At 46.8% G+C, this 12,512-nt stretch overlaps 1 protein-coding gene across 7 annotated transcripts in view; it reads left to right on the top strand.

The window, feature by feature from the left end:
* WDFY2 (WD repeat and FYVE domain containing 2) overlaps positions 1–12,512 on the top strand; it is a 179,934-nt gene that overhangs the window by 146,120 nt on the left and 21,302 nt on the right. For all 7 annotated transcript variants that reach the window (XM_084981697.1, XM_084981698.1, XM_021065301.2 and 4 more), the window contains one exon: positions 11,023–11,149. In XM_084981697.1, the coding sequence (XP_084837823.1) occupies positions 11,023–11,149 (127 nt within the window). The remainder of the gene's footprint in view (positions 1–11,022; positions 11,150–12,512) is intronic.

Genomic DNA, 12,512 nt, shown 5'->3' with positions numbered 1-12,512 from the left:
ATTAGCTCTCCACGTGATGAGGGCCGCCACACATCAGTGAGTAAAAGCAGCGTGGCGCTTGCCCTGTTCAGCTGCCTCTCACGGAATGTGAGCTTTAGAGCAGTAATTGGAAATCTTGGGGATGTTGCAAGTGTGGTGAAATCAGTACCGCACACAGGCTGCTTTGGGAGCAGGTAGCTCCCTCGTCCAGAGAGTTAAGGGGAGATTTCTAAGAAAGTGGTGTTTAAACAACACTTTAAGGAGCATGAAGAGTTAGACAGGCGGTGGGAACATTCCAAGCCCCAGATGTATGAAGCTGATTTGAAGCCTGGCGTGTGAATGGAGTCCAGTGGCCCATGCAGAGTGCCAGGGGTGAGGAATCCAGGGTGGCCTTCCCGGCCATGGGGAGAACTTCAGACACTTGTCAGGCAGTGGGAAGGCAGTGATGGAGGAGAGCACGGCAGGAACAGGCTTCCGGTGCAACAGATCACGCGGCAGCAGTGGGTGATGGAACAGGAGCCCACTCAGAAGGAAGCCCACTGCTGGCATCCCTGGAAGAAGGAAGTCCCGTCTGGACTGGGAGGCTAGCAGTGGCGTGGAGAGGAGGGGAGGGGTTCGAGTCTGTTTAGGAGATGAAGCGTCAGCAGCGCTTGCGATTGGTTGAGGCGGGAGTGGCCCCCACCCGTTTGTGTCTGGAACGTTTGGGTGGACGGTGAGGCCCTCTACTGAAACCACGCTGGCGGTGACAGCAGCTTTGGGAGAGAGTGTCGTGGTGCCTCCAGCTGGACATGGCCAGGAGGCGCCCTGGGAGGTGGCAGGGAGTCAGCTGGATGTCCAAGTGGGGGTCTCAGGAGGAGGGTGTAGCCTCGAAAATAGAGCGTGTGTATCTTTCCTGAAACACTCATCACTTCAACCCGGGACAAAATGCAGGAACCAAAAGGTCACATACTTTATCAGGAGGCTTCGCTGTCTGAGGATTTGCTTAGACGGCTCTCAAGTCCTTTAAGCTGCATTTTGCCTGCACACCCTCACCTTGCAGGTGTGGTCACCCTGGTACAGACAGACCTGGCAGTTTCCAGCCCTGACTTTGTGACCCTCCACCTAGTCGTTAGCTTTTGCAAGATAAGATATTTGAAATTCTTTGAACACTAGTTCACTAAGCATTTGGTAGCATGTAGTAAATTTCTTAAAACAGTTATACTATGATCTGGTTCCACGGTTGGAAATCTCTTCTAACTAAGTCAGAAATGTAAACTAAGTTTTATGTATAAAAATGTTCATCTCAGCAAAATTTGTAATAGTTAAATGTCGAGAAAAATCTAACAGTGAAAGAAGATATATCTGTGTGTTGGGGTATTATGCAGCCAGTAAAATTCCACTTTTGAGATTATATAATAGTATAGATAAATTTTGTTTTATTTTAAGACCAATGTTAAATTTTTTTTTTTTAATTTTGGCCACACCCACAGCATACAGAAGTTCCTGGGCCAGGGATCAAACTCAAGCCACAGCAGTGGCAATGCCAAATCCTTAATCCCTAAGCCACCAGGAAACTCCTGTATGCATTTTATAATGATCAAAACCTTTAAGAATCAGTTCATTCTTATTAAAAGTTATTCTGTCAGTCGTGTTGTGGAGGTCCGAGGCAGGGAGAAGCATATGACAAAACATTGAGGGGAACAGAAATCTGGAGTGAAGTACAACAAAAAGGAATAAATAGTTTTTTGTCAATTAAAATATTACAAGCAGAGTTCCTGTTGTGGCTCAGCAGAAACGAATCCAACTAGTATCCATGAGGATGGGGGTTCGATCCCTGGCCCTTGTTCGAGGAGCGTGCGGTTGCTGTGAGCTGTGGTGTAGGTTGCAGACATGGCTTGGATCCCAAGTGACTGTGGCTGTGGTGTAGGCCACCAGCTGTGGCTCTAATTAGACCCCTAGCCTGGGAACTTCCATATGCTGTGGATGCCACCCTAAAAAGCTAACAACAACAACAAAAAAATCATTAACACCATAAATCCACGAGCACTGTAGGCCAGCTCTCATTCCCTGTCCTAGTTGTGGGTCCCAGAGGGCCAAGAGGGTGGCCTGGGTGTGGCCGGAGTGAGGGGTGCGTGTATCTGCACAGCTCTGAAAGGTGGTCTCGCCGGAGTTGGGAGGCACTTCCTGCCGCCACGGGTGTGGGTGCGAAGGACTCCTGCTCATTGGAAGCTCTGTCTGCTGAGAGAGGCCACAAGTCACCTCAGCGGCTCTCCTCTCCAACGCTCTGTGCCCCTGTGTCTCCTTGTGTGCCAGTCCCCACCCCGAGGCTCTAGTGAAGCCCCTGTGGTGATGGTTTGCTGCTGTTATTTATCTTCCCCCCATTCCCCTCTGCTGTCCAGTTCACAGGCCAGGGGAGTAAACACTGGGCACCCACTGCATCCAGCTCTGTGCACGGCACCTGCGTACAAAGATGTGGGACCTAAAATCTTTGGTGGGGACAGGTTTGTAATGGAGCAAAGCTGGATCCAGTGGGTGATTATGACAGCAGAGACAGGCCCAGATTTGGGAGCTTCACCTAGATTAAGGGTGTTCTGGGGAAGGCTTCCTGCAGGAGAGGACACCTGAGCTGCACCTTGAAGAAGGAGAAGCAGTTTCTCGCGTGGTGCAGGCGGGACGGGCACTGCAGGCTGAGGGCTTAACCACGTATCTCGTGAGGGAATGGTTCCGCCAGACACAGTGTGTGTGCCCTTCTCGTTCCCAAAACTAATTTGTCCATCGGTGCAGGGTCTGTCTTATTGATTTGGTTATATCCACAGAACTTAGCACAATGCCTGCTGCCATGTAGGAGATGCTCCAGACATGCTTATTGAGCTGATTTGAAATGAACGTTGTGCTGTACAGTTATAAGCCAGCCTCCAACAAAGATGCCATTGTTAGGCCGTTTACACAGAGCTGGGATGGGACCATAGAGTGATTTTTTTTTTTTTTTTTGCAAGTCCTGTTCTGTTTCATGTCTTGCAGCTTTTCCTTCCACCTTTCCCCCTCTTACTGAAGCACGTGATTTAGCATTCAGCCCTGGGAGGGTCTGATGAATAGGCCCCGACTCACTTCAACCTGGTCATCTGTTTTCTTGCCCTGACTCTGTGTTACCAGGACCTTCCCTTCCCAGCTCTGGCCCTTCCCAGTCTGAGGTCATGCGGGAAAACTGGAGATGGATCTCATTTCTAAAAGTTTAGTTGATCTTCTGATGGCTGAGATAGCGTGGGCACACGCTGGTCAGTGCCTTAGGATGATTCAACAAAGGATGCTGGCACAGAGATGGTACAGAGTCTCCTGCGCTGTAGTCACGGCTCCCATTCCCACGTCTGGGCACTGCTCGGCGTGCTTATGTGCAGCAAACCCACTCCGTCTCAGCAAAATTATTATCATCCCTCTTTTATGGATGAGACTTCTGAGGCTCAAGGCACTAAATAATTTGCCCAAGGTCACACACCGGATAAGGGTAGAGCCATGGTTGGAGCCTAGAATCCGGTCCCAGAGCCTTTGCACTTCTGATGCCGTCTATCAACTTCCAGTTTCTTCACCGTAAACCATCCTCATCCCAGAGTCACCACCAGCAAAGAAGGCCACAGGGCCGGCCTCTCACGGAGCAGTGTCGGTAGATATGGGTCTGGATCAGTTGGGGGGAGTTGAATGGTGTCTCTCACTTGGTACATAGAAAACCCTGTTTGAGTCTTTCCATGTTTATTTGGACAGGATGAAAGCCCATCCAATTAAGTCTTTAATTAAGGCTAAATAAGCCTTTCTGACTCTTCTTTTTACCACTGTCCCCCGTGATTAAATCTGACGTGATGCTTTTAAGAACCTGAGCCTCCCATTTCACACATGGTCTTAGTCCATTCAGGTTGGAGAAACAGAATACCGTAGACTGGGTGGCTTATAAACAACAAATATTTATTTATCACAGTTCTGGAAGCTAGGAGGGCCAGGATCAAGGTACAGGCAGATTCAGTATCTGGTGAGAACCCGCTTCCTTCTGTAACCTCACCTGGGGGAGGAGGGGAGGGAGCCCCCTGGGGTCTCTTTCATGAGGGCACTGCCCTTATGACCGTATCCCCTCCAAATGTTGAATATGAATATAAATTGGGGGGGGGCAGGGACACAAACACATGCAAATAGGGGAAATCATACATTTGTCATTTTTCTCCGTTCTTTTTTTTTTTTTTTGTCATTTTTTTGTCTTTTCCAGGGCTGCACCCACAACATATGGAGGTTCCCAGGGTAGGGGTCTAATGGGAGCTGTAGCCCCCAGCCTACACCAAAGTCATAGCAATGCAGGATCCCAGCCTCGTCTGTGACCTACACCACAGCTCACAGCAACGCCGGATGCTTAACCCACTGAGCGAGGCCAGGGAGCAAACCTGCAACGTCATGGTTCCTAGTCGGATTTGTTAACCACTGAGCCACAACGGGAACTCCTCTCTGTTCTTTTTTTTAAAGCCCACAACTTGTAGCATATGGAAGTTCCCAGGCTAGGGATCAAATTGGAGCTGCACCTGCTGGCCTACACCACAGCCACAGCAACGCAGGATCCGAGGTGCGTCTGCAACCCACACCACAGCTTATGGCAAGCTTGGATCCCTAAGCCACCGAGTGAGGCCAGGAATCGAACCCCCATTCTCATAGATACTATGTCAGCCACAGTGGGAACTCCACATCCTCTTTCTCTTTTCTATCCCCCTAATCCTTAACTGGTCAAGCCCAGACTCTCCAAAACCTTCTCCTTGAGATGAGCATTCCCTGACCTGAGAGCCGTGGGTGGCGAACCAGATGAAGCCCAGCACATAGACAGCCCTGGTCCAGCTGGAAACGAGGGTTCATGCGCCTGTTTCACATCCTAAGAACAAGGCAGAGGGCATTCGTTCATGTTCTTACTCCTCCTTTCAGTTGTTTGCTTATCGAGCACCTACCGTAAGCCAGGCAGAATTCTAGAACCTGAAGATTCACTGGGAAGCAGCAGAAGCCCTGGCACACCTAGAGCTTGTGTTCATTTAGGGCAGTGGGCAGTGCTCCAAAGAAAAATACAGTAAGGAGAGTGGTAAGAGTGGTCTAGGAGGGAGTTCCTGTGGGGGCTCAGTGGAAACGAATCTGACACGATGCTTTTTAAGAACCTTCTAAAATGATGATTTCTTTCTTACTTTTTTTTTTTTTTTTTTTTTTTGGTTATTTTTAGGGCCGTACCCTCAGCAAGAATCATCCGTGCATAAAACGATGCGCATGATAACTGATCTGTCCTCTTAACCGGTGATGCTAAATTTGATCACTTGGTTAAGATAGTTTCTCGCAGATTTCTCCAATTTAATCACCCTTTGTAATTTTGAGGAAATACTTTGAAACTGTACAAGTACTGTTTCTTATCACATGTCTGACCAATAATTTTAATATCCATTGACGATTTTTACCAGAAATAATAATGACTCTGGTGTTTGCCAAATGGTATTTTTTTCTTTTTTTCTTGGTCTTTTTAGGGCCACACCCCCGGGATATAGAAGTTCCCAGGCTAGGGATCGAATCAGAGCTGTAGCTGCCAGCCACGGCCACAGCCACAGCCACGTGGGATCCGAGCCATGTCTGTGACCTAGACCACAGCTCACAGCAATGCCGGATCCTTAACCCACTGAGCGAGGCCAGGGATCAAACCCATGTCTTCATGGGTACTAGTCGAGTTTGTTAACTGCTGAGCCATGACGGGAATTCCACGGTGTTTTTTCTGTTATCGTTATCCCTTCTATACTTTGTTTGGAATTGTACAATAAGGGTAAACATCTCCCCCATGTATTTATGTATTTAATTATATCAGTGTAGGTCCCCAAGTTCTTATTTATTTCTGTGTGTGAGGATCTGTTACTACCATTTATTTATCGTTTTGCTCAGATTTGTCCCAGATTTGGCCATTGATGACCCCTTTACATTGGCTGCTGTGTCTTTTCACATGTCCTCATCATTTTTTGAGCACATCTTGCTTCTTGGTCCCACACAACATCTAATATACACCTTGTCTCAGCCCTGGAATCAGCTGTCCAAACAGCCCTCGTTCCTTTTATTAGAGGATGGTATTAAGAAGCTAAAACCTGGGCACTCCATGTGCTCATTGTTTTTTTGTTTTTTGTTTTTTGTTTTTTTTGTCTTTTTGTCTTTTGTTGTTGTTGTTGTTGCTATTTCTTGGGCCGCTCCCTCGGCATATGGAGGTTCCCAGGCTAGGGGTTGAATCGGAGCTGTAGCCACCGGCCTACGCCAGGGCCACAGCAATGCAGGATCCGAGCCGCGTCTGCAACCTACACCACAGCTCACGGCAACGCCGGATCGTTAACCCACTAAGCAAGGGCAGGGACTGAACCCGCGACCTCATGGTTCCTAGTCGGATTCGTTAACCACTGCGCCACGACGGGAACTCCCATGTGCTCATTGTTAATGGAGTGTCATTGCTTCCAGTCCTCCATAGACAGAGCTGGAAAATACAGATGTGTGCTCTCGAATTCTAACACCAGACAGGTTATTCCTCCTTCCCTGAGCTCTCATGTCCTCAGCACGTTTAATGAATTGCTCAGCCCCAGAATACACATAAAATCGTTTCAGAATTGTTAACCTATACAACCCATATTCCTGTGAAATGCAGACCCACGGGCTGGAGAACTATATTCATGTACAAATCCTTTTATATTTGGCCTTATTGCCGTTTATCTGAGGTTAATTTTGTCAATTCTTTCACTAAGTCCCTTCAGTGAGGTTGTTTCTTTGACTTATTTGTAATACACTTAGGTTCACTTGTTTCTGTTTATATTCCATTTTGCCCTCCTCCCCCGGTTTTTTGTTTTGTTTGTTTGTTTGTATTGTATGTGTACTTACTGAAAGTACTTTTTTTTTTTTGAGTATGTGAGACATTAGCATGATTCTAAAACTCAGAACCAAACAAACAAAAAAAAATATGTGATGGAAAATGTCACTCTTTTCCGTTCTCATTTCCCAGCCTCTCCCACCTCTGCTGTAGTTAACAAATCTCATTAATTTCTCTTCTATCCTTTTTTCTTAGATGATAGGCAGCATCATGTGGATAATATTTTGCACTTTGCTCTTTTCACTTTACATTATAACCTGGAAATCATGCCATATCCACCCAACAGGTCTTCTTCACTATTTTTCACGGCTGGGTAGTACTCCGCACAAACATACTATTGTTTATTCACCCACTCTTTTTCTTTTTCAATTCAGTAAAGTTAACCTTATTTTTTAAATATTTAAGGTTGTAAAAATTGAAGCATAGTTGGTTTCCAGTATTATTTTAGTTTCCCGTGTACATCATGATGATTCCACATTCCCATTCTCTTGGGAGCATTTAGTTGTTCTCAGTGTTTTGATATTTCAAACAGTGCTGACATGAAGAGCTTGTGCATGTATATTTTGGTGCTATTTGATAGGAGTGGGGACAGTATCTTCAAGATAAATTCCTGGAATTGAGATTGCTGGATTGAAAGCCAAGTGCGTATAAAGTTGTATTGGCTATAGCTTTCCCCATACTACTGGTTTTCATTCTCATTAACAATGTGTGAGAGTACTTTTTCCCCCAGAGTCTTTACAACAAAAGGTGTGTCATACTTTTTAATTTTCTGGGCAAGAATTTTGATAGTGGCTCATACAAGGATGGCAGCAATAGAAGTGATGAGAAGTACTTAGATTCTAGATATATCTTGAAGGAAAAATGACTCAGAGTTTATAGTGGGTTGCTTTGGAGGCTGATGCAACAGTTTTCTGACCAGGCACAGGGTTCTCTCCAATTCTTTTTTAAGTATTAGGCATCAATATTAACAATCTAAACTAATAACTTCTTTTCACTTGTCTGGCATTTGTAAAGCTTTGAGTGACTCTTGCCTTCCTCTTGGACCTGCTTTTTTATAATACTCTAGTAATTATATGGCACCATAGTGGGTAATGGTGCTGCTCTGACAAATAACTTTTAACATTTCAGTGGCTCAGAGGTTACAAACCCAGCTAGTAGCCATGAGGATGCGGGTTCAATCCCTGGCCTTGCTCAGTGGGTTAAGGATCCCGTGTTGCCATGATCTGTGGTGTAGGTCACAGACACGTCTCGGATCTGGTACTGCTGTGGATGTGGCTGTGGCGTAGACTGGCAGCTATAGCTCTGATTCAACCCCTAGTCTGGTAACCTCCATATGCTGCAGGTGCGGCTCTGAAAAAAAAATGTCAGTGGCTTAACGCACAGGTTGACTTGTCACTCATGTAGCAATCCGGTGCAGGCGTTTCTGCTCTTTTCCATGCTTCAGAGTCCCAGGCTCCTGCTAGAATGTGTCTATGTCCTGGGGTCTTGGAGTTCTCTAGGACAGAGTGTAAAGAGAAAGTAGAAAAGGGACATCTTAACTGCCTCCACCTGGAAGGGTTCCTATGGCTTCCACGCTGAGACCTGGTCGCATGTCCCCTAGATGCAGGAGGGGCCTGTCATTGAGGTCCCTGCAGGATGACAGCTTTCCAGGGAGCGCTGTATAGATGGGGGAACACACATTTCATAGACAATTAGCTGGCTCTGCCGCAGATATGTAGCAAAGTGACTCATTCGTGTACTTTGTGGGAATAAACATTTTACAAGATGGAATGCATATCCTGAAGTATTACATTCTCAGATACTGAAGGCAGGATGAAAAGGGGTGGATATGTGAAGTTTAATAACAGGGAGAGAAGATGAGTTACACAGAAGGAGAGAATATTTAGCTTTGAAAGGCTAAGTAAGCATAGCAGAGGATTTCCAAGTAACAAGATATGTGGATGAAAAAAAAAAAGATGTTTGTGTTTTCATTCATCTGCTCCTTCATTCATTCAACAGATACCAGTAGAGCCTGTCCGCTGCTGGCTCTGTGCTTGTTTTAGGGGGAAGGAAAGGAAGAGGAGATGGGGGCTTCAGGGGCTGCTTAGCACAGATACACTGGGGGGAGATGGTGTGTATTCTTTCATGGACAGAAATATGTACAAGTAGGATGCTGGGCAGGTATAGAAGGGAGCTGTTAGGCATTATCTAATATAGTGGGGTTTTGCCTTTTGATCTTGAAAAACATTTCGTTTTTTGGGGTGAGGGGGCTGCATCTAGTTCTTGAGCCAGGGATCAAACCCTCACCACAGCTGTGACCTGAGCCACAGCAGTGACAACACCAGATCCTTGACCCACCAGGCCACCAGGGAACTTCTCTTTTTGTGTGTGTGTGAATTGAAACAATTCAATCTGGAACAATTATATGAGAGAAACTTTCCTGAAAGCTTTTAAAGTGCAGTACTGGTAGTTCCCTTCATAACTCAGTGGTTAATGAGCCCGACTGGGATCCATGAGGATGCGGATTCGATCCCTGGCCTCACTCAGTGGGTTAAAGATCTGGCGTTGCAGTGAGCTGTGGTGTAGGTCGCAGACACGGCTCAGCTCTCACGTTGCTGTGGTTGTGGTGTAGGCTGGCAGCTGCAGCTCCAATTCAGCCCCTAGCCTGGGAACCGCCGTATGCCGCAGGTGCAGCTCTAAAAAGAAAAAAGAAAAAAAGAAAGCACAGTATTTCATTAGAACAAATTGATAATTTAAATAAGAAAGAGATTGGATCCTGACCAATGAGAAGCCATTTTTATGTTCTTTTCAGAAAACGATATCTTTCAGTAATATAAAAATGAGTATTATTCACATCCATAACTATTTGTAGGCTTTGTGACATCTTCTGTGGAAAAAGTTACCATTGCTTCCCATACACAGGGAGTTTGATTTAAGAGGGGACTGCAGGGAAGAAACGCTGTCATAGCATCTGTAGCACACACTGCAGTTGACAGGGCAGTGCTGTGTAACAGATGCAGCCATTCTCACTGTAACCCCGGGAAGGAGGCGGTGGTCCGGCTGTGGTACCTTTCTTAGCTGTGTCAGTCATCATATTACCTCCCCTCCCCCCAATTTACAGTTGAGGGAACTGACCCCTAAGCATTGAAGTCATTTTCCCAGACTCTTATCAATTTTAAGTTCCCCAAAAGAGAAAGTAATCTTTAAATTCTGGCATTGTTGTCTCTTCATATCTGTGTTCAAGAATTTAAAAAATCAAACTGAGGAGTCCCCGTTGTGGCTCAGCGGTTAAAGAATCTGACTAGCATCCATGAGGATGCAGGTTCGATCCCTGGCGTTGCTCAGTGGGTTGAGGATCCAGTGTTGCCGTGAGCTGTGGTGTAGGTTGCAGACACAGCTTGGATCCCAAGTTGCGGTAGCTGTGGCGTAGACTGGCAATTGCAGCTCCGATTCAACCCCTAGCCTGGGAAACTTCATGTGCTGTGGGTGTAGATCTAAAAAGCACACACACACAAAATCAAATCGAGCTATTTATTTATTTATTCATTTATTTTTGGCTTTTAGGGCCACACCTGAGACATTTGGAAGTTCCCAGGCTAGGGGTCAAATCAGGAGCTGTAGCTGCCAGCCTACGCCACAGCCACATGGCATCCAAGCCATGTCTGCAACCTACACCACAGCTCACAGCAACGCCAGATCCTTAACCCACTGAGCAAGGCTAGGGATCAATCCCGCATCCTTATGGATCCTAGTCAGGTTCGTTAACTGCTGAGCCACAACAGGAACTCCCTGAATTGAGCTTTTTAAAACCGCATTTATTTCTCATCTGCTGTTGTCTGGGTGGGAGGCAGACAGCAGCTTAAAAAATATGGTTAACATGTCCAAACAATGTAATATTTTCCATTCTTCTTAGAATTGTATGTATTTTTTGATGGTCAATGAATTGCCTTTTTTATTTCCCTTTGGTCTTTGCACTAATTGATTTTATGGTACATTTTGGGGGGAATAGTGCTGAAAGGGTGGGACTTTTATTCTTGGAGCCAATTTTTTTTTTCCTCTCTGGGGACTCATTCTCTAGGCAAAAGTGTGTTGTTAGCACACAACACACACCTCCTGCCCCCTTTGCTCTCATTGTGCTGGTGAGTTCTGGGGTCACTTTGGGACTGACGTGCAGCTGTGTCTGTCCTCAGGTGGGGTGACTGCTCTCTGCTGGGACCCCGTCCAGCGGGTGCTGTTCTCGGGGAGCTCCGATCACTCTGTCATCATGTGGGACATCGGCGGGAGGAAAGGAACAGCCATCGAGCTCCAAGGACACAAGTAAGGCTGCTGCTGCTTTTGTACAGAACTCCGAGGAAGGGATCCCAGCCTCAAGCCAGGACAGAGGCGTGCGGGCCGGTCTCCGTGGTGGGGTCTTAGCATGGCAGGACCGCAGACAGGGGCCCCTTTGATGTATGTGTGAACCTAAGTATGGTTATTTGCTAATACCCCACTTTACGCTACAGAGGATTTGAGAGTACTTATGAAAATCATAAAATAAAATGATGGCAGCAAAGCAATTAAAGGTGAAAATGAGAACCAGAGAAGACTGTAAGAGTAAAAACTGGAGAGTGAAAGAAAAAGAGCTGCAGAAGACAAGCCATGAAGGCCTGCAGAATTTCTGAATTGAGTTCAAATGCTGCGTCACAATTCCAGCAGCTTAAGGGACGGGGCGGGGGTGGGGGGGGTGACATCCTCACACAGCGCTTTGTGCTTCTCCTGCTATTTACTGAGTACTCGCCTTGATTCGTATCAGGCTCTTCTTCCTCACCGGGTGGATTTCAGGAGGCAGAGGGGAGGAGCAGAGAAAGCTTCGTGTTTTCTTGGCGCAGTTCTCCAACTTTGCTCAAAGAATCACCGAGGAATCTCTGAAGAAATAGATCCTGGCCACTGGTCTGAGGCTGCGGGCATCTGTGCCCTGACCTGCCTCCCAGGCCCTGCTGGGGGCCTCCCCTGACACAGTCCCTGAGGGCAAAGCCTGATCCTATCGCCAAGGAGAAATTTCATCTGCTTTAGAGCTCTAAAGCTAGCCTGAATTGTTTTTAACTTGTGACGTTTTCCAAGTGATATGGAGAGTGACTCTAGGCATTGCCGCTGTGGCGCAGCAGGGTGGGCAGGGTGTCTGGAGCCCTGGGCTGCAGGTTGGCTCCCTGGCTGAACTCTTGACATTGATGCAGTGTAGGCTGCAAATGTGGCTCAGATCTAATCCCTGGCCAGAGAACTCCATACACCGCAGGGTGGCTAAAGAAAAAAATAGTGACCCTAATAGCTCCTGTGAACTGGTTGATTTTAAGCAACATTAGCTCTGCCTATAGATTTGCCTGGAAACACTAGTTTTCAGAACTTCTCCTATGTGAATGTACCGTTTAAGGTTATTCGCTATGAGCCAATTCATTCTAGAGGGCCCAGGCACAAATAATTCTCTTTTGGAGTTCCTGGCTCAGCGGAAATGAATCCGACTAGGAACCATGAGGTTGCGGGTTCGATCCCTGGCCTTGCTCAGTGGGTTAAGGATTCGGTGTTGCCGTGAGCTGTGGTATAGGTCGCAGATGAGGCTTGGATCCCACGTTGCTGTGGCTGGGGCATAGGCAAGTGGCTACAACTCCGATTGGACCCCTCGCCTGGGAACCTCCATATGCCGCAG

The sequence above is a fragment of the Sus scrofa genome, chromosome 11 (genome assembly GCF_054392235.1).
Source record: "Sus scrofa isolate SSC_HxYL_T2T_F1_AM1 chromosome 11, Sscrofa_HxYL_maternal_Yorkshire_Landrace_v2.0, whole genome shotgun sequence".
NCBI lineage: Eukaryota > Metazoa > Chordata > Mammalia > Artiodactyla > Suidae > Sus > Sus scrofa.
Note: the sequence above shows the minus strand (reverse complement) of the source record. Positions and strands in the feature narration are given on the sequence as shown.